The sequence below is a fragment of the Medicago sativa genome, chromosome 3, assembly GCF_051527215.1.
Source record: "Medicago sativa cultivar Bolivia chromosome 3, Bolivia_mono, whole genome shotgun sequence".
NCBI classification, from domain to species: Eukaryota; Viridiplantae; Streptophyta; class Magnoliopsida; order Fabales; family Fabaceae; genus Medicago; species Medicago sativa.
Window position 1 is genome coordinate 69,019,240 of NC_140751.1, and position 27,996 is coordinate 69,047,235.

The 27,996-nt window shown below is 34.2% G+C and overlaps 2 protein-coding genes, 1 long non-coding RNA gene and 1 pseudogene across 4 annotated transcripts; 3 read left to right on the forward strand and 1 right to left on the reverse strand.

Moving 5' to 3' along the window:
• Positions 1-334: 334 nt before the first annotated feature.
• On the reverse strand, positions 335-1,422 carry LOC146939576 (uncharacterized). The gene is made up of 2 exons (XR_015033460.1): positions 1,256-1,422; positions 335-1,148 (listed from the first exon to the last, which is right to left on the reverse strand). It is a non-coding gene; the product is annotated as an uncharacterized LOC146939576 (long non-coding RNA).
• Positions 1,423-4,313: 2,891 nt separating this feature from the next.
• PDLP7 (plasmodesmata-located protein 7) lies at positions 4,314-6,600 on the forward strand. The gene is made up of 3 exons (XM_085753192.1): positions 4,314-5,207; positions 5,946-6,059; positions 6,193-6,600. The coding sequence occupies exons 1-3, from the start codon at positions 4,499-4,501 to the stop codon at positions 6,198-6,200; spliced, it is 831 nt and encodes a 276-aa protein (XP_085609318.1). The 5' UTR covers positions 4,314-4,498; the 3' UTR covers positions 6,201-6,600.
• A 7,366-nt stretch (positions 6,601-13,966) lies between these two features.
• On the forward strand, positions 13,967-16,592 carry LOC146939578 (putative E3 ubiquitin-protein ligase ARI7). The gene is made up of 2 exons (XM_085753178.1): positions 13,967-14,821; positions 15,186-16,592. Exons 1-2 carry the CDS (start codon positions 14,129-14,131, stop codon positions 16,323-16,325), a joined length of 1,833 nt encoding a protein of 610 aa, XP_085609304.1. The 5' UTR covers positions 13,967-14,128; the 3' UTR covers positions 16,326-16,592.
• Positions 16,593-18,996: 2,404 nt separating this feature from the next.
• LOC146939579 (putative E3 ubiquitin-protein ligase ARI8) lies at positions 18,997-21,838 on the forward strand (annotated as a pseudogene). Its single transcript, XR_015031693.1, has 2 exons — positions 18,997-19,752; positions 20,497-21,838. The product of XR_015031693.1 is annotated as a putative E3 ubiquitin-protein ligase ARI8 (transcript).
• Positions 21,839-27,996: the final 6,158 nt, after the last annotated feature.

A 27,996-nucleotide genomic window follows, 5' to 3' on the forward strand; every position in this document is an offset into this window, starting at 1 on the left:
AGAGACGGGCGAAATCAGTCTCTAAAATGCAAAAAATCCGTCTCTAAACAAGTTGGAGACGGAATTGGAGACGGAATTGGATCCGTGGTTAATTTCCTCGTCTCTAAGCTTATTGGAGACGAATTTACAGATTCCGTCTCTACCAGACACGGAAAAATTCCGTCTCTGAATTATATATTCCGTGTCAATAAAGAAACCAAATTCTGTCTCTACATAAAATATATTCCGTCTCTACAGAGACAGAATTTATATTCCGTCTCTAACTACAATTTTTTTTTTTAAAAAAAAAAACAACCTAAAGTGCTTTTAAAAATATATAAATATAGTTTGCAAATTTTGATCAACATAATAATGTCTCATTCAAGAGAAAAGTACTCTTAGAAATACATAAATATAGTTTGCAAATAACTGAACAAATCAAAGTAAAACTATCCATTACCTAAAAATAATAATATGATAATGAATCTAAAACTTTCCAAATCTCTAAATTGTTGTTACTATCCCCTCCTTCATTGACATTATCATTCTGTCATGCTCTTGACATGTTCTTGAGCTAATTGACAAAGCTTCGGAATAATGTCTAAGCTAAATAGGTAACTTCCATCAGCCTGCAAAATTTAAAATATGTGGGTCTCAAGCATAGTTTTTGTTGTTTTCAATAATTATGCCAAGGAAACAAAGCAATGTCAATCAAGCTAGTCAACAAATTTTCTTTAATAGTGCTTTATGTATAGAACAATAAACAATTAGAGTTACGGAATGACTTACACAACTGAAGAGAAAACTTACATATGTAGCATGGATTTGGAGGCGGAAAGTCACCTTACGTTCTGTTTTCTCAATCTTCCCCCAAATAACCCAGCCATTGTTGTAGTAAGTTAATCACATTTAAGATGCATTATTGCCAAAACTTGAAGTCATATTCAAAAACAATATATGTAGTGACATGAATGTAAAGGAAGTAAAATATTCACAATATATATCACTCATATCCTTGTTTAGACATTAAACTAATGTTATTCTACTAACATGATTTCATGCTCAAATAACCAAACCTTAAACAAGTAGTTGATATTGAATACCTAGGTGTGATATCCTATTATGCTTGCATACCAACTAAATTCAGTCAGCCTTCAAAACACAATATCCTACATAACAAAGACAGCCTTCAAATCATGTTCTAAATCAAACACTAAACAATAAACTTATTGAAAAAATAAATAACATGGATTAAAATTTAGAACTAATATCTCACCTTTTTAGAGACAATTGTACTAGATGATATGGAATGCTATTAAATCAATCAAAGATAGAAAACTTCAAATAGGTAAAGATGCTGCATAAAACAAAGAAAAGGTGTTAATTGTTATTATCTAAGGTTTCTAAAAAGTTTAAATTTAGTATATTGAATAACTGCCCATGAGGGATTTTAAAATAATAAATTATATTTGTTAGAGACGGGTGTAGACACGGAAACTGTTAGTGACAGAAACAACCATCTCTAAATTCTGTCTCTAAAGGTAAAATCTCAACTTCCGTCTCAGCCAATTAAATTCGGTCTCTAATTCCGTCACTAATGGAGACAGATTAAAATCCGTCTCTAAATTCCGTCGGTATTTAGGATTTTTCTAGTAGTGTTTTCTCTATGTGAGTGTGAAAGGTTTACTTTACAATTAATCTTTAGATTAATGTATGTTAAAGTCACAAATAGGGAAAGTGTTAAGGCCCTTTACTATCTGTTGGTGTGTGTCTGATTGTGCACTTTTTCAAGGCCCTCAATTTCATACAATGCCCATGCATGCATGTCATATGTATGGCATTGCCACGGTGGAATGTGAATTTGTTTTTACGTTATTGTATGTATAAACCTTGGTGATTAATCTAAGTAAAAAAGAATATAATTAAGAATCACATAAGATGAAATGTTTTAGTTTCAAACCAAATTTTCTTTCTACACAAGAGTTTGAATGTCAACCCATATAACTATAATTTGTTTAAAGTGGCTAAGTTGAGGGTTGTCCCAACATATTTAAAAGCTAGTAAAAATATTATTAAGGGACCTTTTAAAATAAAAAGATTTGAAGCTAGGTCAAGGAAAATGTGAGGCCCCAAACCTAACAGACTAAACTGGAAAAGCTTCTATAACTAATTTGATATGTTATATATTTATAACTAAATTTTTTAAAGCATATTTTTAACATGAACGTTTCTAGCTAGTTCTAAAATCCTAACTTAGGCCACTTGGATCAATCATATATATGAGGAGGGTTTTAAATTGTATTCAACAGTTGCAATTGTGGCTGATATAAAAGTTTTGAAGTGTTCGAAACAATACTGTAACCACAAAACCCACTTAGGTTGGTCCGATGATATTGACTTGAGACTGTATATTAGGGATGGCAATGGGTACCCTATGGGTAGGGTACTATAGTGTCCATCCCCATACCCGCATTTGTAAAAAATACCCGTACCCGTGCCCGTACCCTCGTGGGCAACAACTTTAGTGCCCTTCCCCATACCCTATGGGTACCTAAGGGCCCATACCCGTACCCATTACCCGCACTTTAACTATGAACAGACAATAAAAACATCATAATTGAAATAAAACTACGGTCTAAATTTTTTCTTTTTGAATAACTACGGTCTAAATTTTTTAAAATTTACTCAAAAAATAGTTCGAATCGTAGTATTTAGTGAAATAAAAAACATCCAAAATATCCCTAAAAAATTGTACACCGGCATGATGGAGTTGTTATTATATTAAGTAGTTTTTTTTGTTTAAGTTTAGGTATAGGCTTAAATAGCTAGATAAATAAATTAATTATACACAAAAAATAAATAAATTATTTATGATATTATATAAATATGTATATACGGGGCTGCGGGCCTGGGCAGTATAGTACCCTTACCCGTGCCCATACCCATTAAAATTTGTGGGTATTACCCGGACCCGTGCCCATACCCATGAAAGCGGGGTTTTACCCTACCCATCGTGGGTATTTTTTGCAGGTATCCATTGGGTCTGGGTCCAATTGCCATCCCTACTGTATATAGTATACTCCTCTTATCTCATGTTTAATTCTTCTTGTTGCAAAAAGGCTGGAACCACAATTTCGACCGCATTTGCCATCTTTCGTACAATATAAAGATTCGCAACATAATTTTGATTGGCAAATTAAAATATGGTTAATTTGGGGATATAATTAATAAAATTTTGATTTGTCTTAGATTTTAGAAATTGACTTTGGTGTGTATGCAAGCTCTCGGTAGCAGTGAACCGACTCCATACTTTTGCTCTTCTTTTCTCAACTTTTCTAACGACCAATGCAAGTTATGTCATTTAAATTTGCATGTTATTCCCTTGCTTTGTGCTTTATGGTACGTAAACACCTTTTTCTTTCACTATTGTAATTCATATACTAGTATATTCAACTAATTAAACTTCGCTAAAAAAAAAAAAAAGTAATTAAACTTATAGGTTATGGTGATTGGTACAACAATGACTACAATGATTAAGGTTACACTTCAAGTTGTACAAATGGTTTTTGGACTTCTTTTGATAAAAAGAAAAAGCAAAGCAATAAAAAAGATACTACTTTGGATTAAGGAACCATTATATTACAAAGAACTGACTTTAAAAATAATACTACATGAAATGGGAAAAAGTTTTTGAGATGGATCCCACATGGCTACATCAATAAATTTTGATTTTTAGTCACTAAAGGAAATATGAATTGGTCATTGATTTTGATTTTAGGTGGTGGCTGCTGAAGTGTGAGCATTCAAGTGTAAATTGATGAGTATCCAATGCTTACAACTTCACATAATTAACTTATGAAATCGGATAGGACCATATTAGTGATAAAAAATTTCCTTAAGGGTGTGTTTGGATGGAGGGTTTAGGAGGGAAGGAATGGGAGGGTTTGTTTTTCATTTTTAAATTACAGACACTATAAAATGTTTTTTAAAAAGTTAACATATTAACATGATAAATGATCGTATAATACTTCAATCACACTTAATTTATTTTAGAAAAATATGTTATATAGTCTGTAATTTAAACAAGAAAAGTAAACCCTCACTCCCTTCCCCTCCTAAACCCTCAATCCAAACACACCCTAAAAGTTTTTACATTCTCAAGGTTCTCATGCCCTATAATTTAGTTGAAATATACTCAAATCATCTCACTTGAAATATAATCAAACTAATTAGAGATTTAAATTCTCTTCTGCATATAAAACTATTTTCTCTCTCTAAATCTAACATTTCTAAAGTCACTAGCTACATTAAACTAAGAGTGGCCTTACTTGCATGTATATATTTCAAACTCATATATATTAACTTCTACGTACGTTCTTTAAAAAAAAAAAAAGAAAAAACTTCTACGTACGTCAACATATATATTCAAAACCACCATACCTAGCTAGATAATTCTCTTTCACTCTCTCTCTCTGTCCCTCACCACAAAACATTCACATATTGAGAAGCAAATTAAGAAATGGTCAAAACAAAAAAATTTCTCTCCCTCTTGATCTTCTCAACTTTCATTCTCCATTCATTTTCCATCCCCACAGACACATTCCTCTACGGTGGGTGCACACAAGAAAAATACACCCCAACCTACGAATCCAACCTAAACTCACTCCTCACATCCCTAATAAACTCAGCAACCTACACATCCTACAACAACTTCACCATCATCTCCTCAAACCCTAACGACATCGTCTACGGCCTCTACCAATGTCGTGGCGACATCTCCATGCCAGACTGCTCCTCCTGCATTGCACGTGCCGTCTCACGCGTTGGTGACATATGTCCTGGCGTGTGCGGCGGCGTAGTGCAATTAGAAGGATGTTATGTGAAGTATGACAATATTAAGTTTTTAGGCATGGAAGATAAAACGATTGTGTTGAAGAAATGTGGGCCTGAAGTAGGGTATGACCCGGGTACAATAGATGCTGTGTTGGGTGGGTTGGCGGGTTCAGGTGGGTTGTTTAGGGTTGGTGGTTCGGGTCAGTTGAAGGGAATGGCACAGTGTGTTGGAGATTTGAGTTTTGTGGAGTGTCAAGATTGTGTTTCAGAGGCAATCCGACGGTTGAGAAATGATTGTCCTTCTGGGGATTATGGAGATATATTCTTGGGGAAGTGTTATGCAAGGTACTCTACTGGTGGTGCTGGTGGGGCACATGCTTACTCCAAGCCTCATGGTAAGGCCAAAATTATTATTATTTTTCCCCTAAAGCTACGTTAAATATACTACCATTAAAACTAAAAGAATATTTTGTGGTGATGATTTGCCTAATATGGTTTTTTGAAGAATTTTTGTGTTTAATGTTGTTTGGGAGAAGTTTGTGAAGTTTTTTTTTTTTCTTTTCTTGTTTCTTATAACTTCGTTAATCTATGAATATCTATTTGTGGTACTCGTTAGAATTGTATTGTATGAGTTATTTAGAAAAGAATGTAAATATGAGGCTATCTTGAACATTGTTTAGGTTGCTCTATCTTTAGGGCCACTTCAATAGTGTGAGGTGTATAGTTTTAATAGTGTACTATAGTCTATATAGTAATTCTTTTGTATTACTTTGTAATTTTGTAAAAATATAAAAATTTATATTTAATGTTTTAAAACTTAAGTTAACTGATGAAAAAATTGAATTTAAATGTATCACATTTTTTAATTTAAATTGATGGCCTATCTTGTATCACATTACAAAAAAAAAAAAACACATGTGATTTTTTCAAAGGAGAATTATGAGACGATGTCATCAAAATTAAGAATGAGTGCTTAATTTTTTTTCGTTTCTCTGTAGATGAAAAGGCAAAGATAACTTAAGGTTATCTTTCTCATTGAGAAAAGCAATAGAAAGTGGGATTTTTTTCAACAAAAAGAATGAAGCAATTTAGCTAGCTAATTTATTTGATTCTTTTGGTGACTGGTCTTGCAGGTAAATCAGATCACGATGGTGAGAAGACATTTGCCATAATTATTGGATTATTAGCAGTTGTTGCTATACTTATTATTTTTTTTGCTTTCTTGAGAAGGATTTGTGAGGGACAAGGTAAATACCACATTTTTAATTTCCTCTCTCTCAATCTTTATTTTTTTGAGTAAATAACTATATGATTTGTTTATTTTTGTTTATGAAAAAAACCTAAATGATTCCATATTTGTTTTAATATTTTCTGATGCAGGTAAATAAGTTGATCAAAGTTTGTCAAACTTATGGCAAAGCATTGAGCCACTGATCAATTCTCAGCCTTCTTCTCCATTGCAAATTTGCTTTTGGAATCTCTTCTGCTTTCCTTTTTATCTTCTCAAATACCAATGTCTTATCTTTTCTTGCCCTCTCTTCTTATATTGCTATTTTCTATTATAAAATTACATTCAAAAGACTAAAGAAGTCTTTGATAAAGATGACATTAGAAAAAGATGCACCATTGGACATCCATGTGAATATAAAAGGCAAAAGGAAAGAGGAACAAAAGAGTGCCAAATATTCTAATTTTCTTAACCCTTCCCCACTCAACAAAGTTGTGTTGTAACTTGTCTCTTCTCCTTGCAAATTAAGAAATAATTGTATCATTCTTTGTTTTTTGAAAGTTGTGTAAGATTTCATTCCATTCCGCATCGTTAGAATGTGCGCTCCCATGAACTTTTGGGTATATCCTATGAGAAGAGAATTTTCGTGTGAAGAGTGTTGACAAACTCTCTAACACCTCGTTTGAACACTACCTTTCATATTAAGCAAGGTCTCTCTAGGGAAACAAAATGAAATTGATCACGAAATTGATCATCAAAATTTAAAACAAAACGTGAAAATAATATAATGTGACGCATGCCTTTTCATTAAAATTGATGATAAAACTAATCAACTTAGTCTTTGTTGAGACAAAATTAATTTGAGATAAAATTTTAATAATTTTCATTTTGGAAATAATATAATGTGATGCAATGCTTTTCATTAAATAAAAATTTGTATTTTTTGAGGTCTAAGGTGATTGTTTTGGTGGCATTACTCTTGAATAGGTCTTGGTGTATCTTTTTCGACTTATGAGCCATTTACTTGTTGTATTTTTAAAGATACATGGTAAAAAATAATTATTTTAGGAGGCCTAAAGCCTATCCTTCACCGGCTTGTCTCTTGGGTCGGCCGCGTAGCAGTGTGTGCTATATTAGCAACCACAATTTGAACTTTAGACTTCCTATTTTCAGTATATATAAAAAAAAAATGTCGTTTCTTTGGGTATCACAAAGCTAGGGTTAGTTTTCTCCAATGAGTGGAGAGCGTGATTCTTCCACTAGGCATCATTAATACGCTTCTCTCCTCCCCAAAGATCACATTTGCCTCCATTTGCATCTCTTCCCCTCATTCTCTGAATACTAAGAATGAGTCATTTCTTTGATTTTCTGCCTCTTGTGCTTCAATCATTATTCGTCTCTTACTCTCTTATACAGTGGTGGTATTGCGCCATCACCCACCCTTCTACCATTAGCTTACCACCCTTCACACAAACCACCCTCTTTACTTCAAATCTGGTACACGTGACATCATTTCAGATTTAGTTTTATCTTCAAATTTTAGGTGTATGTTGGTGTTTGCAGGTGTCTGGCGGATGTGCCTATGTAGGGGCTACTTTATTTTCTCATATGTTCTTTTTTTCTTTTCATGCATTTATTATGTACTTTACCCCAATAATTGGTAGTTGTATATCTACATATGGTACTATCTACAACTTTTAGCCATTTTTTTTTTTGGTTACAACAACTTTTAGCCATTTGAATGAATGCAATTTAAAACATTTGACAAAAAAAAATCCATATTTTAATTCTTTAAGATGTCTCCAAGCAATTACTTTAGGCCTCCACATTAAGGAAATATGATGAATCCTATTTGGTTATTGGATAATGTCATTTAGAGAGAGAAAGCATAGAATAAAATATTATTTTTAATAAGGGTTTAATAAGTTTTTCGTCTCTAAAAAGCTATTAAATTTTGTTTTTCGTCTCATGAAAAAAGTGACATGTTTGTGTCTGTAATTTTTTTTCTCTCTCAAGTAGCCTTGTGGTTAGGTAATTTTTTTTCAACATGTTTAAATTTGTTTAACTATCCTCAAACTTATAAATTTTTGAATGGTTTTTTAAGACATGTTTAGAACTTTATAAAAGTAATAATATGCAAAAACTAAGCTAAAAACATGATTTCTAGGTCTAGATTTTTCTTACTTTTATTTTGAACTTCTGACGTTTTAAAAATTCACATTTAATTCATTAAATTTTAGAAAATTCTATCTTGTTGTAAAAGAACTATTTATAATGTTCTAAACATGTTGCCAAATAACCATTCCAAAATTTAAAATTTTAAGGATAATAATAAACAAATGTGAATTTAGCAAGGATTAAAATTGTGTGTTCAAATTTTCTATAGAGAAGCAAACATGCAAGTTTTTCTATGAGAACGAAAAACATAGCTGGATAATTTTTTAGGGATGAAAATTTTATTTAACCCTTTTAATAATATGAATTTTCCTTTTTCAAAGAATTTTTTAAGTAGTCTAATAGTGTTTTGGATTGAGACACAAGACGAGTTATATAGAGAAGTCTAACGTTCAATATCTACCATTAAATTTGTTCTCTCATCCAAACAAACTACTAAAACATATCTATAGAAAAATCTCTTTATAAACGGCTCTGCAAATGGAGAGGAATCAATCATTCCATCTTCAAGCTACACAATGAAAAATTCGTGAACATACGTCTGTTTTAGTAAATTCACTTATCTCCTTCCTTCTTGCATCTATCACCAAGTTCACCATCCTCGTTATCATCTTCATTCCCTAAGAGGAAGCTCTAAGAGTGTATGTAAAAAAAAAAAAAGACAAAGCAAACAAGTAAACTTTTTTTGGTGTAAACAAGGTATCCTCCGCGTGCGCAACTTGCTAGAGTAATCCCTCGAGTTTTATGAGATCCAAATGGACAACAAACTCTCCCTAAAAGGTTTAACGCTGCTGCATGTCCAAAATTGGATTCGAACTCATGACTTTGGTTAAATTATAAAAGACCTGTGTCATCTCATCTAAATGTTCTTAGGTAACAAACAAGTAAACTTTGATTCATGTCATCTATTTTGCATCAGCATTTTAGTATTATTATGTGGCAAACCGTAAAAAAAAATAAACCCCAAATCGAAACACAAAATTTCACACAGGCGAAAACAACCAAGAAGAAAAATAATTGCCTCAACAAATATATATGTTATGCAATTGAACATGACTGATTTTTGTGATTAAAAATAATTGTGATGAAAACTTTCTTTAAAAAAATAATTGTGATGAAAACTCGATTGATAAAAGCAGTTATGGCTGGTCTGGTTCTGTGTTTTCACGCGATAACACAGGCGGAATTGTATGTGATGACTTGCGCGGAAACAGGTTTGGGGTTCGTGGCTATGCGAATGAGTCTGGGATGCGTGGGAGGTCTCTTACACGTAAGTATTGCAAGCAGGATGCTGTTGAAAGGTCACATGTACATCAGGTGTGTGGCAGTGTTGCTATTCCTTGTGTGCATGGTTCTGCCAAGCCTGCCACAGGTACAACATCATTTTATTTCACAAACTTCCCACCATTTATTCCGTATGTGGAGTTAAGGAAGGGCCTTGAGGTATGTGGTATTTTATCTGATGTTTTTGTATCACGGAATCGTAATGCGATGGGTGAATGGTATGGTTTTGTAAGGTATTCTAATGTACGTGATGTGGATAAATTAAATAAGGCTTTGAACAATGTTTCCTTTGGTGAATTTCGATTGTTTGTGAACATGGCTCAATTTGACAGGTTTGAAACAAGTGAGAGGAGGTTAGCTAGGAATGGGATCGAGAAAAAATGAATAGAAAATTGGCTGGAAAAAAATTAGAGGGGGTATGGGGGAGAGCCGAGGTAGGTAATGATAGGAAACATGAACTGGAGAGGGTGAAAGAGCCAACGTTGAAAATTGAAATAGAGAGGGAGGAAAAAAGTAAGATTGTTGGGGTAGGTAAGGCGTCTACAGTACATGGGGAGATGAATAAGTGGTTGGAGATTAATGATAGGAATTGTCCGACTCTTCAGGGGGAAAGTTAAGCAAGTTGGTGTGAAGGAGGTGAGGGAGGTTGGAGAGGAAGTGAAGGAAAGACGTTTTGTATCAATACCTGATGACTTATCTTGGACCTCAAAGAGGATGTTGGCTAGGATTCAAAATTGTGCGATCGTGCCGGTCTTACAACAGACTATCCTAGATGTTGGTTTCTATGAGTTCAAGGTGGATCTTTTGGGTGGTGGTAGAGTCTTTTTATATGTGTTGGGAACGGAGGCGGTGATAGATGTTTATAATAATGCGACAAATTTTTTGTGTGAATTTTTGTATGATTGCCGACCGTGGTCAAAGGATAGTGAGACGATGTATGACAGGTGCTTGGGTTAGGTTTTATGGGATTTTGTTACACACATGAAATGTTAGTTTTTTTTGCTGAAATTGCGTCAGTGAGTGGGTAGATTGTTAAAAGTTGATGACTGTACTATTAAAAATGTCCGTCTAGATTATGCACGGTTGTTGGTTACTACAAAAATGATGGGAGAAATTAGTGTTGTTGAGGAGTTTTGGGTGGATGAGAAAAATAACATGATATACGTCTGGTGGAGGATCTTGAGTTCGGTTTAGCATAGGATGTGTGTCTTGCTGAATATGAGGAAGAAAATGTGTCATAGTGTTCGGAACCAGAAAGTTTGAATGAAGATGCTCCTCTGGTGGATAATTTAGTGAATCAGTTGCATGCTGAAGTATCACGTGGGGAGAGTTGTGATGTTGACAATGTTCAGGATGAAGAACATGTTTTGAGTGTTCAGCCAAGTGATGCTAGTGGGGCTGAGGGTCATTCAAGGGACGTGACGCACTGACACTAGTAGTAGCTGGAGATGTGGGTGTTAATAATAACAAGGTTTGTCCTACACCAAAACATTTTTTTTCTTCCGGAAGAGCATGGCGGTAACATTAAGGATTGTAAAAAATATTATTGTCCTCCAAGTTGGAAAGCAATGATGAATCAGGGGCTTTGGAATTATGAATTATTGAAATCTAAAATTGGTAATGGAAGTGTTGCTACTAGTCCAGCTCAACATGTTAGTGGTATTCTTAGTCAGCCTATACGAAAGAAACATGACCTTTCTGTGCTTGATCTGAAACACATAGCAAGATTGTCAACATAGGATATAAATGGGTTAATCAGATCTCTTAAACAATTAAAGAAGGAAAAAAGGCTAGTGGGGTGTCATGTAAATCTTATGTTAAAAAGGAATGAAGTTCATTATCAGCAGGATCAAATTCAGGTTGGTCTAGAGAGGATTGGAAGAGCTGGATGGTTTTACATGGCAAGGGTTAGGATTTGATGATGATATTTGCGATGTGGGGAAGGTGATTGGTGTTGACATGGCAGGGGATGTTCTAATAGGTTCAGTGTGTTGACTAGGGGGAAAGGAGGAGGAACAAAAATAGTTAAGAATGGTGGTGGGGAGAAGGCCGAGAGGGAGAGTGCCAGAGTGGGGACGTGGAGGGTGTGGAGATTTGAGGGTGGGTTGTGTGAGGGGGTGTGGGAGCAGTGGTTGCAATGAAGATCATTTCATATAATATTAGGGGGGTGAGGAAGGTGGAAGAAAAGGAAGGAGATTCAAAAGTTGGTTAGGGAGCGGAGTCTATCAGTGGTTTGTATTCAAGAGACTAAATTGATTGTTGTGGATGATGTGGTGTGTAGGTCCCTTTGGGGGCCGTCCTCGGTAGATTACTCTTATCGTCCTTCAGTTGGTGCGTCGGAAGGTATCCTTTCTTTATGGGATACTGATGAGGTGGAGGTTTTTTCCTCGAGTTTTGATAATTAATGGGAGGTTTCTCAAGAATAATATTGAGTTTGCTGTTGCTAATGTCTATGCTCCTTGTGATTTTGGTGAGAGGCTGTTGTTATGAGAGAGGTTGGGCATGTCGATTAGTAATGTCAGTGGTAGCGTGTGGTGTAGAGCTGTCAAAACGGGCTACCCAGAACGTTTAGGACCGACCCTAACAACTTCGGGCTTTATCGGGCCGATCCAAAAAGAAGCCCGGTTGGAATACGGGGTTGAAAAATACTACCCGAGCTCGGCCCTACATGGACCGCAGGCTAAACGGGTCGGCCTGTGTTAAAAATTACTTTTTTAAAAAAATACTATAAAATACGCCTATAAAATTTCTTATAAATAATATTTTTAATATGTTTAAATAAATTACGTACGTTATGGTTATAGATATTTATATATCCGATCTTTAAAATTATAAGTAACGAAGTGAGTAAATATAATTTTATATTACTTTTATATTTGTGTGTTAATTCATTGAGTTTTCACTTTTATTTTTTACTTTGATAATTAACTAAGTAAAGAATTATTTAAAAAATATATATAATATATAAGTTTTTTTTTGTTATGCAGGCTGACAGGCTACTAGCATATATAATATCTAGTGTGGTGTGTGGCTGGTGACTTTAATGCCATTTGTTCGGCGGAAGAGAGGACGAGTAGGGGGTCAGTTGATAGGGTGGATGACTTTTATGTGTTCAACCAATTTATTGATGATTATTGTTTGATTGATTTGTCATTATGTGGGTGTCGATATACATGGTACCGGGGTGATGCGGCATCGATGAGTAGATTGGATTGTTTCTTGTTATCCGATGATTGGATTGGTGTGTGGCATAACTGTGTTTGTGTGGCTCTTGCTCGGTCTATTTCCAATCATTTCCTAGTGATGTTGACTCTTGATGATAATAATTGGGTCCTAGTCCGACTTGTATGCTGAAGTTCTGGAGTGATACTTCATGGTACAAGGCGATGAGGCGGTTCTGTGTTGAAAGAGAAATTAAATTAGCAAGGCAAAGGATCGTCTCTTTTCTTTGGATCGTCCCTTTTAGCTTAAGAAAATAACCCATTTTAGTTCTTTTGGGTTGACTTTTTCTCTTTCCCACATTACCAATTTAATTTTAAATACAAATAGCACATATAACAAATAAATAAGAGTAAATTCAATTATTAAAAAAATGTAACAAATTCAATATTTATTGTCCACGATATAATAATTTTTCCTTATGCTTTATTCTTTAAGAAAGATAATTGATGAGAGTGAATTCAAAATAAAAAAATGTAACAAACACGATATGAATATATGTCCAGTTTTTTTTCCTTTATGTCTTAAAAAGTGTAACAAACTAGATCGAGTTTATATAAGATTTTTGACTGAATTTTTCATTATCTCAGTTATACTCTAAAACAATTTTTTCTATAATAATGATTGTTGTTGATGTTATTAAAAAAAATAAGAATTTAGATTATATATTTTTTGTTGTATTGTTGGTGTTATTGAAATAGATAAACAACATTAATTTGATTTGTTATAATTTGAAAGCAACAAAAATTTATATTTATACTTTAAATCAAAATCAAAATTTAATAAAAAAAACATCGTTCATAATTTTATTTAAAGTTCAACTTATTTATTTAACAAGTTTAATTTTCAACTCAAGTTTTTATTTTTGATCAAAATCTTCTATATTATTTTAATTTTCTTTTTTATCAAGTAGTCTAGCAGCTAGAGCTCATACAATTGAATTGTGGAGAAGTGGAGATTATATTATTTTAATTTAATCTCATATATCCCTAAAAAAATATCTGATATAAATTTTTTTTTTTTGGTCAAGTAGTCTAGTGGTTAGAGCTTACACAATTGTGGAGAAGTGGAGTGTCCGGGGTTCGAAGCACGACCACTGCATATAATATGTAATATTCCTACCAAATTGAGCCAAGCTCATGGCTGGCGATCTGATATAAATTTATACTATGCGATCAACTTATATAGTTCCCCTTACTTAAAAAAAAAAAAAAAAACTTATATAGTTAGCTCCCCAATTCAAGCCTTACATTAGGTTTTTTGGTTACAAATTCCCCTCACGTTAGTTTATTTAGGAGAAGAAAAAAACGATAAAGCTACACGCATAACCCTTTCTTCTTCCAAATAACCCTAATTCTGTGCCCTAGATTTTGTTCTACCCACTTCTTTCCCCAAAATTCATTCGATTCCATGGATTCTGATGATATCCACGATGCCAACGATGTTGAATCCCTCGATGACGATTTCTACGGTGGTGAAACCGAAAATGCTCTCATGGATGACTACAGTGACGACTACGATGATGATAATAATAACAATGATGCTGCTGATGATTACGTTGATGGTGCTGATGATTCTGACCCTGCTCAGAGAACTGAGATAAATTTTTCCATATTGAAAGAATCAGATATCCAGAAACGGCAGGAAGACGATATCAGCAGTGTGGCAGCAGTTCTTTCCATACCACCAGTTGCTGCAAGCATCCTACTTCGTCATTATAATTGGAATGTCAGTAATGTTAACGAAGCTTGGTTTGCTGACGAAGATGGAGTCCGAAGAAAAGTTGGCTTGTTGGAGAAGCCAGATTATAAGAATCCTGATGCTAATAAAAAGCTTAAGCTTACTTGCGGCATCTGTTTTGAAGCTTATCGTCCTTCTAAGATTCACACTGCTTCTTGCAGTCATCCGTACTGTTTTTCATGCTGGGGAGGATATATTGGCACGTCAATTAACGATGGTCCGGGGTGCTTGATGCTGAGATGTCCTGATCCCGCTTGTGCTGCTGCCATTGATCAAGATATGATTGATCTATTAGCATCTGCTGAAGATAAAGAGAAGTATGATCGTTACCTTGTTAGATCTTACATTGAAAACAATAAAAAGGTATGGCGTAGAGATTCAACTTAGAAATTGATAATTGACAATGATAGTAAACGAATTGTATGTACTTTTATGTAGTGTGCAATCTGTGTATAATCTATACGTTGGCTTTCTCTTTGGTATGCATTCATGATGATTCTTTGCGTGTTGGTTGGTTGACATTTGCCCTAATTTATCACCTGGATTCCAAAATTGTGCGCTTCATAATATCACTTCTTGTTGTCCAACCCTCTTTTTTTTTTAGTCATTGCTATTTTGCATGGTTATAAGATAATTTGTATTTTTGCCTCTTTTTTCTATCTCATTGCCTATCGGTCATAACTCACCAATAACTATCTTTTTTGTCTGATATCTTTGTTTTGTTTAGACCAAGTGGTGTCCTGCTCCTGGTTGTGAACATGCAGTGAATTTTGATGCTGGTGGTGAAAATTGTGACGTATCTTGCCTCTGTTCATATAGCTTTTGCTGGAATTGCACTGAAGATGCTCACCGTCCTGTGGATTGCGACACAGTGTCGAAGTGGATTTTGAAAAACAGTGCAGAATCTGAAAACACAAACTGGATACTTGCTTACACGAAGCCGTGTCCCAAGTGCAAGAGATCGATTGAAAAAAACCGTGGATGCATGCATATGACATGTAGTGCACCTTGCAGATATCAATTTTGCTGGCTATGCCTTGGTGATTGGTCAAAGCATCCCGGTGCTTGCAATCGTTTTGAAGACTCTGAAAAACAGGCGGTGTTTGATGAAACTGAAAAACGAAGAGAAATGGCAAAGAAATCATTGGTGAAGTACACACATTATTATGAGCGGTGGGCTACCAACCAGTCATCAAGGCAAAAAGCTATTGCTGATCTACACCAGATGCAAACTGTTCATATGGAGAAGCTTAGTGACACACAGTGCCAACCTGAGTCGCAGCTTAAGTTCATAACCGAGGCTTGGTTACAGATAGTTGAGTGCAGGCGGGTATTGAAGTGGACATATGCATATGGATACTATTTAGATGAGCATGAGCATGCTAAAAAGCAGCTCTTTGAGTACTTGCAAGGTGTGGCAGAATCAGGTTTGGAGAGACTTCATCTGTGCGCCGAAAAGGAACTCCAAGTATTCCTCAGTGCTGAAGCCCCGTCTGAAGAATTCAACGATTTTCGCTCAAAACTGGCTGGATTGACCAGTGTGACTAAAAACTTCTTCGAGAATTTGGTTAGGGCATTAGAGAATGGTTTAAGTGATGTGGATAGTAACAGAGCTACTACAAGCAAAGCAACTAGTTCAAAAAATGCTGCAGGGAGCAGTAGGGGAAGAGGAAAGGGGACAAATCGAGCTACCGTGTCCAGGAAAATAACCGTTGATAATGAGTGGTATTGTGAGCAATGTACCTATGCAAACGTCGGATCTGCCACTGCATGCGCGATGTGCAGTGAGTGGTCTTGTGGGCAATGTACCTATGCAAATGTCGGATCTGCCACTGCATGTGCGATGTGCAATCAACAGCGTCAATGACCCACTAGAAACACATTCCTTCTGCTCAAAGGCCAACACACCAAAAGCTGAAATGGAGTCGGTAATCATAGTTATGTGCTGGTTTCTTTTTGTAAGGCTGTTTAAAGAGTGCTCTTAGGGCACTCATTCGCATTTCCCTTAGTTTTTTATATCTATTTTTTGCTTTAATTGTAACTTTGTTCATTTTGCCTTTGAAAGCCAAACTGAAACCTTAATTGATTGTTACAATGAAATTTTTAGCGTAAGAAGCTACTGAATTTGCAGTAATGCCCCAGCGGTTCTGTCCAAATGAGCAATATTTCAGTGATTATACAATCAAAACATCATGTTAGTTTGCATGTTTTATTTATCGGAGTGTCATTGAAGCGCAGCAGTATGGTGAGTGTGAGCAGAATTGGTTCTGAAAATGGTAGAAAAAATGGAGCAAATCTATGTTTGAAACAGATTGATCAAATTATCCTTCTTTCCCTATTCTAAAATTTTCGTTGTATCATTGGAATGACAAAGCCTTCTGTGTAAAAAACAGGGTAAGACTGCGTACAATACACCAAAAATGGTGGGACCTCTTCCCGAACCCTGCATATGCGGGAGCTTTAGCGCACCAGGTTATTTTATTGGAATGACAAAGCCCTGAAGCTTACTTTATTCCCCCTCAAATTTGACTTCTAAATTTACACGTTCAAGTTGGTTAGTCTTCAAGTATGTCAACCATATTAGAGATTTAATTAAGACGTGAGAAGTTTGTTAAGAAAGGAAATCTCATCTTTATTTTGTCAAAATCATCGATGCTTAGGCTTCCTAATTCTCTTTACCAAATTTGAAGTTAAAAATACAAATAAAATTTGAGCCTAAATATCTCTAAACTGATAACAAACTTGTCCAATGATCTTTTTCTGCATAATTATGCAGTAAATAAGCACATGAAAAATTTCATATGTAGCCTTAATAACAAACTTTATTTAGTTCCTTAGTTCAACGTCTAAGCTCTCAAATGTCTAGGACAGCTATCATGCTTCTTCTCCAGCCCATAGATCCTATAGATTGGGTGTACTGTTTTGGTAGTTGAGATAAAGATGAAGGTCAATGTTCAAATATGAATCAGACAGTAGTACTAGTAGGATAGTTATTTGTTTATGCATCATATTAGTAGATTATGAGAAGCTTCAATTTTATTCGAAGGATTGTTACCATGGAATGAGAACACAAATTGAAATAGATTTAAATCATACTTCAATCCAAACTTAAATTCAAAAAACAAATGGTCTTATCCTCCACCATGTCACAAGTAGCCGTGCACAAAGAATTATTGTAATCCAAAATGTTTCTCCTAAACCGATTCATTTTTGTTGCTAATTTATTTAGGAACAAACACCAAATAAAAATATTGACCTTAAGTGGAATTTGCTTAAGCCACAAACATGCTTAAAACTGTCATCAACATCAACTTCAGAAGTTGTTAAAAGACTATAAGCACTTGTGGTATCGATAGGAAGAATGAATCTTCCAAACAACCTAGCATATCTAACATCAAAAGATACACATATCAATACTTACTTTTCATTATCTCAATTATACCCTTAAACAACTTTATTCTATAATAAAGATTATTGTTGGTGTCGTTGAAATATATACCCTTAAACAATCTTTATTATAGAAAAAGTTGTTTAAGGGTATAATTGGGATAATGAATAAGTAAGTATATAGATATACTCATCTAGTTTGTTACACGTTTAAAGGATAAAAAAAAAAACTGGACATATATATTTACGTATATCGTGTTTGTTACATTTTTATTTTAATATTTGTATTTACTCTTATCTATTTGTGATATGTGTTATTTGAATTGAAAGTTGAGGGTAATTTTGGAAAGAGAAAATGTCAGCCCAAAATAGCTGAAACATGCTATTTTCTTTATTTTTTTGGTGGTGGCCGGGGTTTGAACCCCTGACCTTGCATATTTTCTTTATATATACTAGCGAAAAGACAGATACTCACATGTCCATCTTTCCGCTCTTTTTATTGCGCTAACGTGACAATGTTTTTTTTTTTTTATGAAATTTTGATTTTGATTAAAACTAAAAATATAAATATTTGTTTTTTTTTCTTTCAAGTATAACAAACCAAACTAACTAGATTATCAATGACACCAACATTATAAAAAAAATATAATCTAAATTCTTTTTTTTAATGACATCAACAAATAATCTTTACTATTGAAAAAATTGTTTAAGGGTATAATTGAGATAATGAAAAAGTAAGTATAAATATAATTATCTAGTTATACTTCTTAAATGATAAACGAAAAAAACCAGACATATATATTCATATCGTATTTGTTACATTTTTTAATATTTAAATTTATTCTTATCTATTTGTTACATTTGTTATTTGTATTGAAAATTGAAGGTATTTTTTTTAGAAAGAGAAAAAGCCAGCCAAAAAAGTTGTAAATAGTCCAACTGTACATGTCTCATTTATGGAACGAGTTTAATTTTAAACTCAAGTTTTTATTTTTAATGAAAATCTTCAATATTATTTTAATTTAATCTCATATATCCCTAAAAAAAAATCTGATATAATTAAATTTCTATTATTCGATCAACTTATATAGTTCCCTGATATAATTAAAATCTGATATAATAAAATAAAAAAACTTATATAGTTTGTTCCCCAATTCAAGCCTCGCATTCGCTTAGAAGGAAAAAACTATAAAGCTACACACATAACACTTTCTTCTTCCAAACCCTAATTCTCTACCACCGCTTTCCCCAAAATCCATTCGATTAGGTTTCTTTTCCATGGATTCTGATGATATTCACGATGTTGAATCCCTCGATGACGATGACTACAGTTACGACTATGATGATGATAATAATAACAACTATGCTGCTGATGATTACTTTGATGGTCTTGCTCAGAGAACTGAGATAAATTTTTCCATATTGAAAGAATCAGATATCCGGGAACGGCAGCAAGATGATATCAGTAGTGTCGCAGCAGTACTTTCCATACCACCAGTTGCTGCAAGCATCCTACTTCGTCATTATAATTGGAATGTCAGTAATGTTAATGAAGCTTGGTTTGCAGATGAAAACGGAGTCCGAAGAAAAGTTGGCTTGTTGGATAAGCCAGGTACGTTTATGAGAATCATGATGCTAAAAAGCTTACTTGCGGCATCTGTTTTGAAGCTTATCATCATTCTAAGATTCACACGGCTTCTTGCGGCCATCCTTACTGTTTTTCATGCTGGAGAGGATATATTGGCACTTCAATCAACGATGGTCCGGGATGCTTGATGCTTAGATGTCCTGATCCCGCTTGTGGTGCTGCTGTTGATCAAGATATGATTAATCTTTTAGCATCTGCTGAAGATAAAGAGAAGTATGATCATTACCTTGTTAGATCTTACATTGAAAACCATAAAAAGGTATGGCGTAGAGATTCAACTTAGACATTATTAAATGACAATGATAGTAAACGAATTTATACGTTTTATGTAGTGTGCAATCTGTGTATAATCTATAAGTTGGCTTTCTTTTTGGTATGCATTCATGATAATTCTTTGCATGTTGGTGGGTTGACATTTGCCCTAATCTCTAAAGCATGGGTACTCCAAACATGGAGAAGTACTGGTACCGGGTATGCACCCGTATACGCGTACTGTACTCATAACTTATGTACCAAACCGTACATATTTACTTAGTTGTTTCGCCGTAGTTGGTGTAGCAAAAACTTCAGGAAGGTGGAAAAATAACCAAAATTATTTTTTCTTTTTTATTGTATTTCAATTCTCTCTATTTCTTGTGATGAATATAGTAGTGGAGGTGCACAAAAAGTAAAATTTTGAAGCAATATAAAAGTGTGGTTAAACACATGATCAAAATATGAACGTATTGTACTATTTTACATTATAATTGATTTTTTCTACGCATGCTTTTAGAACAACGATGATAATAATTCACTTGAAAATCTTCTTTTGATGTTTTATATCAACGTACACGTACATATGCATCATAGGCCCTAATTTATCACCTGGCAACACTTGGGTGAACTCCAAAATTTTGTGATGTGTGGTTCATTAGTATCTCTTGTTGTTGTCCAACCCTCTTTTATTTCAGTCATTGCCTCTCAGTCATAACTCACCCTCTTCTAATCTCTTTGTTTTGTTTAGACCAAGTGGTGTCCTGCTCCTGGTTGTGAACATGCAGTTAATTTTGATGCTGGTGGTGAAAATTATGACGTATCTTGCCTCTGTTCATATAGCTTTTGCTGGAATTGCACTGAAGATGCTCACCGTCCAGTGGATTGCGACACAGTGTCGAAGTGGATTTTGAAAAACAGTGCAGAATCTGAAAACACGAACTGGATACTTGCTTACACGAAGCCGTGTCCCAAGTGCAAGAGACCGATTGAAAAAAACCTTGGATGCATGCATATGACATGTACTCGACCTTGCAGATATGAATTTTGCTGGCTATGCCTTGGTCCATGGTCAAAACATCCCAATTGCAATGCTTATGGAGTAGCTAAACAAGATGAAAATGAAAAAAGAAGAGAAATGGCAAAGAAATCATTGGAGAAGTACACACATTATTATGAGCGGTGGGCTAGCAACAATTCTTCAAGGCAAAAAGCTCTTGCTGATCTACAACAGATGCAAACTGTTCATATGAAGAAGATTAGTGTCACACAGTGCCAACCTGAGTCACAGCTTATGTTCATTACCGAGGCTTGGTTACAGATAGTTGAGTGCAGGCGGGTATTGAAGTGGACATATGCATATGGATACTATTTAGATGAGCATGAGCATGCTAAAAAGCAGCTCTTTGAGTACTTGCAAGGTGTGGCAGAATCAGGTTTGGAGAGACTTCATCTATGCGCCGAAAAGGAACTCCAAGTATTCCTTAGTGCTGAAGCCCCGTCTGAAGAATTCAACGATTTTCGCTCAAAACTGGCTGGATTGACCCGTGTGACTAAAAAATTCTTCGAGAATTTGGTTAGGGCATTAGAGAATGGTTTATGTGATGTGGATAGTAATGGAGCAGGGAGCTGTAAGGGAAGAAGCGGAAGAGGTAAGGGGACGAATCGAGCTACCTTGTTAACTTATGATAATGAGTGGTATTGTGAGCGATGTACCTATGCAAACGACGGATCTGCCACTGAATGTGCCATGTGCAGTGAGTGGTCTTGTGAGCAATGTACGTATGCAAACGTCGGATCTGTCACTGCATGCGCGATGTGCAATCAAGAGCGTCAATGATGCACTATAAACACATGTCTTCTGCTTAAAGGCCTGTTAGATAATAAAGTTATTGGCTATGATATTGGACCTGTTAGTTTATAGTCTATTAGGTTTTATTTATATTCTCTTATATCCTTTTATAATGCTAAACTATTGGTATTCTTTGAAACTCTAATCGTCGTCTTTGTTTTGTTATTGTCTTTGAAACCTAGACTGTTAACATGGTCTCAAGAGCTTTGTTTAATCCACCTTGAACTATGGTTTCGCTTCCGTTATTGAGTTCCTAACAAATTTCAGAATACATTTGCGTTGTTTTTTTGGATGATTGGTTCAAATTTGCGGCTTTTATTCTGTTGAAGAAAATTGAATCTGTTGCTTTTGTTCAGTTAGCAATATGTGGTCTATTCTTTTGAATTTGTACTGCTGCGTTTTGTGTCTCTTGGTGCCATTTTCGGTGGTGGTACGTTTTGGCTTGTGTTGTTCGAGGAGATGTGAGTGTCTGTCTTTTGTTTTTGAAGTACTTGTTCCTGGCATCAAGTTATGTTGATTTTGAGAATGTATTTGTTTTGTGTTTTTGGTCATGGTTATTTTGATGGAAGCTTGTTATATTTGATGGTTTTTGTGCCTCCGCTGCAAAAAGAAATTTTGGATCGCAAGATGGATTTTAAGACTTTTTGCAAGGTAATTTTGTTGGGTCTTTCGGCTTTTTGCAAGGTGATTTTGTTTGTTTGAATGTCTCCATTAATTGGTGAATTTATGAATATGTTGTGTTATTAATTTGATGGATAGTCTCATCGTTGGGTTGTTCTCTTGCTCGTACTGACGTACAACATATGCTTTCATTAGTTTGTGTGATAGTGAATTTATTGGGTTTGTTCTCTAGGTATTTGGACAACACGATACGGTTCTATTGTATTTGGTTGATTTGATGTGCCTTGGATCAGTTTTTTGTTTGTCTCTCATTGCGATGTCTCTCTTAGTTCCGTTCGTATTGGTTTGCATTGGTTATTCAATTTGTCTTGGTTTGGTTTTGTTCCTATTAATTTGGTTTTGTTTGGTTCATTGGTTTGTTTGTTTGGTGAGTCAAGTGCTCACAATTTGTTTGTGAAGAGTTCTCATTAAAGGCAGATTTGAACATTTTGGTTGCTTCTCTCTCTATTGGCTCTTCAGTTTGATATGGTTTCCTCGCTTTGATTGTTGCTGCTTTGGATGCTCATCTTTTGTTTAGGATTTTGTTTGATATGGTTTCCTCGCTTCGGTTGCTGATGCTTTAGATGGTCATTTATGTTGGTTATGATATTAGTTAGTTAGTTTGATTTATTTTTAGGGTTAATTTACCAAGCTACTTACGGATGTAACCACAATTAACATCACTACGATCGTCAAACAAGACCGGTGAAGGGTTAAAGCGATTCTTTTGAAAAGAGTCTTTGTTGAAGTGAGCTCCTGTCTAATAGTAGACATGCAAGTATGTGCTCCGATACAAGGGGGTCAGCTCGGCAAGTAAAGGATATAAGGAAAGAAGCTCATAAAGTCATGACATGCAACCGTAGCTCGAGGAATTATTGAAATGCCTGATTGAGAGACTGAAGGTAGGCTTACTTGCTTACTGCTTGCTTTTATTATCAAGTAAGGAAGAGGGACCGAAGAATAATACCCGAACTATAGATGGAGTAGTGACGTGCTGGGTTTGTTTGACAAACTCACCATGTTTTTTATTGATGCATCATGAGTTTGAGGGAACTATTAGATAATAAAACTATTGGGCTATGTTATCGAGCCTATTAGTTTAGAGTCCATATAGTTTTATTAATCGTCGTCTTTGTTTTGTTATTGTCTCTTAAACCTAGATTGTTAATAAGACCAACACACCAAAAGCTGAAATGGAGTCGGTAATCATAGTTATGTGCTAGATTCTTTTTGTCAGGCTATTTAACATTTAATATAAACAGGATGAAGGGGGTAAGTCACGCAAGAAATGTTTTCCTCCTTGCACTCCCCTATTGGTTACATTCTTAATTTGATGTATAGTTTTTTTTAGGCAAAATTACACAATTAGTCCCTTAACTTAATTTTAGGTAACACCTTCGTCCTTTATCTTTTTTTTGTAACAATTTAGTCCTTTATGTTATAAAATAACAACATAGTTATCCTTTTTTATGAAAAAAATAATCAAAAACTCCAAAAAAAAATTCATCAAATTCATAGACAAACGCAAATCTTCATCATACAAGCCTAGAAAATAAAATTTCATTGAAAAAATCTCATAAAAAATGATAAAATATTGTCATTTTATAACATAAAAGGACTAAATCGTTATAAAAAAAAGATAAAGGACGAAAGTGTTACTTAAAATTAAGTTAAGGGACTAATTGTGTAATTTTGCCTTTTTTTTATCTGTAAACAAAATTTCAACTCAAATTCGACTCACAAATTAATTACAAAATTTCAACAAATTAATTACCAAACCGAGTCACAAACTATTTTCGAGTATGTTTGCTTCATTATCAACTCTAACTTTCACCCACGTCAATCATATTAACTTAAACATTAGAGTGTCGTTAGTGGTACACTCCTCTGAACACAACATTCTCATGCATTTCGGAAAAATCTCCAAGAACATAGCGGTTTCTTCCATCGATTAACCTTAAAAGTGAGATTAGTGCATCTTTCTCAAGAACTTGGTACTACTTCAGAAAGGAAAAAAAAAATTAACTTTGTATATTATTCAAACATATTTGCAAAAATTATTTTCACACTCGGCTCCTCCCATATAGGAACTATTGTTTCTTATCTCCCCCAATTTATTTTTCCCAAATGGTTGGCAAACTGGACCACCCTTTGTTCTATAATCACAGTTTAATACATGAATTATGCTTCTAGTTGTTCAAATAAAATCATTTTAAATGAATTTTTTTCACACGTACTACAAACCTTAACTATTTGTGAACTACATAAATAAATATTTCTGAGGGTACTAAATAGATATATATTATTTATAGAACAGCACATTTGTTTTATCAATTAGAAATGAATTTTTTTTTTCGGACCCTATTGCCAAAAAAAATGAAACATTTGACCCCCTTTCGAAATTATATACCAAAATGACCCACTTTGGAATTTTATTTTATTTTTGTCGTTTTCCCCATTACCGCCGTTTCATTTGGCGGTAAAGGGCTGCTTTTTCTGCGCGCGTCAGAGCCCATCACTTCATTGTCTTTTTTTTAAAAAAAATTTATTCATTACCGCCATTTGGTTTGGCCGTAATGGATTTTTATTTTTTTTTTCGTTTTTCCTTTTTCGGGCTCTATATATGTATTTTAAATTAAATGTAAATAATAATAAATAATTAAATATTAATGATAATGATAATTGTAATAAATATTAAATTTTTAATTTAAATACACTAATTATATTATTCATAGTGTTAGAAATAAAAATAAAAACTACTTTCTCCGCGGTATCCATTTACGCCAACCTAAATTTAAATTATGACTTCCCGTATCACATAATTTATCTTTTTTTCTTCGTATGGGTCGTTGGTCTTGCTCTTCCTCTACCTCTGGTTGTTCCTCTTCCGCCGCCACACTTTGAATTTCAGCATCATTATTTTCCATAGTGACTTCATTTTGCACTTGTAGAACAGAGTTCGTCCAAATTTCATTAACGAAATCATCTTCGTTAAACCCTGCAGCCAGATTTTCTATGGTACTGGTATTTGGCCATTGGGGTACGTAGTTTGTTTGGGGATAGTGTACATTGTTCGGAGGGGTTGGTAGGTTGAAAGAAGAGTATTGTGATTGGTTTGGGATACTGGTTTGTGGGATGTTTTGAGTTGGATAAAAGTCATCAAATGAATGGTTTACCCACGGACGATCACTGGAATACGACTGTTCCGCTCGATGGAGGGATTGCGGAAGGAATGACATTTCATAGCAAAGAAGACTGTCAACTACAGGCAGGGAAGGCCAATGGGAACTTTCAAGGTTGATCTACAAGCGAGGTGGTGTGACTGTGGGAAATATCAAGCCTTGCATTTGCCTTGTTCCCATGTCATAGCCGCGTGTTCTTCTTTTCACCATGACTACACAACCCTTATTCCAGACGTGTTCAAAAACGAGAATGTTTACGCGATCTACAACGAAGCATTCAAAGTAGTCCAGGACAAGAGTTATTGGCCCCCATACGAAGGTCCTAAGCTTTTCCATAATCCAAACATGCAAAGAGTAAAGAAAGGTCGACCCAATAGTACTCGCATTAGGACAGAAATGGACGAGGAGGTGGAAGAAAGGACACCGACACCGAGACTGTGTGGGTTGTGTCGGCATCCGGGTCATATTAGGAGAAATTGTCCGACGATTAAAAAACGTTAGTTAATATCGTTATGTATTATGTGTTCAACCAAGCTTTTTTAAGTATTTATGACTTGTTTTTTTACCTTTAATCAAATTTCGTCGTTTAAAGAAATTAAGCAATTTTGTGATTTTAATTAAGATTTTTATTATATTAATTAAACAAAATAATATACGAGACAAATCAAACATGAAATGTTGTTTCATTTAAAATTAAATTAAACATTCAAACACTACTCAAATCAAGCAGACATGATTCAAAATAAATAGAAATGTATGAAAAATGATTGTGAATTTAGATGAATGGTATGGTGAATTAATAGTGCCCAAAAAAAGGAAAAACGAAAAAAATTAAAAATCCAATACGGCCAAACCAAATGGCGGTAATGAATAAAAAATTAAAAAAAAAAGACAACGAAGTGATGGGCTCTGACGCGCGCAGAAAAAGCAACCCATTACCACCAAATGAAACGGCGATAATGGGGAAAACGACAAAACAAAAAAAAATTCTCAAAATGGGTCATTTTGGTATATAATTATTAATTTTGAAAGGGGGTCAAATGTTTCATTTTTTTTGGCAATAAGGTCGGAAAAAAAAAATCCATTAGAAATCCATATATATACCTTTAGCAACACGCATCATTACTCACTCTAGTTTGTCTTTTATGGTTGCTGCATACACCAGCCATACGTTAAAATGACCTCATAATGGTAAGAACTAAATTTTGAGGGGGAAAAATGACAAGACACGTGCTATTATTATATAAATAATAAATAATAACAACAACAACGTGTTTTTTTAAGGGACAACAACAAAAATGTGTTGTTTATCAAATAAATAAATAATGTCTCACTTTTTTCATAAATATAATAACAAAGGTTAATAACTTTTTTATATAAATATCTTAAATTTTGTATTCAGTCTTTTAAAAAAAAATAATCAAGTTTTGACTCGTCAAATGTTTTCGGTTTCAACTTTTGCTCCTTTTTTTTAAGTTAATTCATATGCATCTCTTGCATTTTTGAATGATTATTTTTTATCGAGTAGTTTAGTGGCTAGATATTCATTTTATAAAATGAATAACTGGGGGCATTCGCAGTTCACACTCAGACCCCTGCATATTACATGCAATGTCCCTTCGAATGAGTTAAGCTAACTGAGACACATTTTTGAATGAATTTATACATACATGTTTAAAATATTATAACAATCTCTCACACTAAAATTTTGAATTTTTTAACAATAATATGAATTGAATATGCATTTTTAAGCCCTAATAACTTAAAAATTCATATTTAATTCATTCCTTGTTAAAAAGTTAAACTTTGTATGAGACTTTATATAAAGTACTAAACATGTCTTTAGAGTGAGAGGAAAATGTCTCAGTTCAATACCTCAGTCCAAGATAGGAAAAAAAATTTGTGCTCAAATATCGCTTAGAAATGTATTTACATTTACTTACATCCAAGTACACTAGTTTGTTCGAATACTATTTGTCTTTACATTTAATAAGCAAAATTACACTTGTCGTTTCTTACATTAATTTCAGGTAACCATTTGATCCTTTATATTTTTCATTGCAATTTGCCTTTTCGGTCGTATATGAATTTTCAACCTTCAAAGCTAAGATGCATATGCAAACATAGATGAAAGATCATTTATTTGATATGATTGATAATTCATAGGAGAAGAAAACCATGGATTGGAAGCTTGAAAATTCAAATGTAAATCAACAAAAAGAACAAAAAAATTGGTGAAGTTAAAATCTACTCTTTAGTTTAGAACCAAAAATTTGACTAAGAAGTTGTTAACCAAAAATTTAAATCTATCAGTAATCAAGCAAGTGGTGAGTTAGTGAAACCTTTTGTTGAGAAAGAGGTGAAGAAGGTGGTTATAGAGTGTAATACCTATGAAAGTCTTGAATCAGATAGTTTCAATTTTGGTTTTTTGAAAGACTTTTGGTCATAATTAAAAGATGATTTTTGAGATTTATGGACGACTTCCATAGGAATGGAAGATTAGGGAAATGTCAAATTGTATGTTTGTTTCATTGATCCCTAAAGATGTTAGTCCTTA

Bases quoted from the DNA above. Each gene is read 5' to 3' on its own strand.
- LOC146939578 (XM_085753178.1), top strand. From the start codon at position 14,129: ATGGATTCTGATGATATCCACGATGCCAACGATGTTGAATCCCTCGAT. The intron at 14,822-15,185 runs GTATGGCGTAGA...TGTTTTGTTTAG, and splicing joins ACATTGAAAACAATAAAAAG to ACCAAGTGGTGTCCTGCTCC.
- PDLP7 (XM_085753192.1), top strand. From the start codon at position 4,499: ATGGTCAAAACAAAAAAATTTCTCTCCCTCTTGATCTTCTCAACTTTC. The intron at 5,208-5,945 runs GTAAGGCCAAAA...CTGGTCTTGCAG, and splicing joins TGCTTACTCCAAGCCTCATG to GTAAATCAGATCACGATGGT.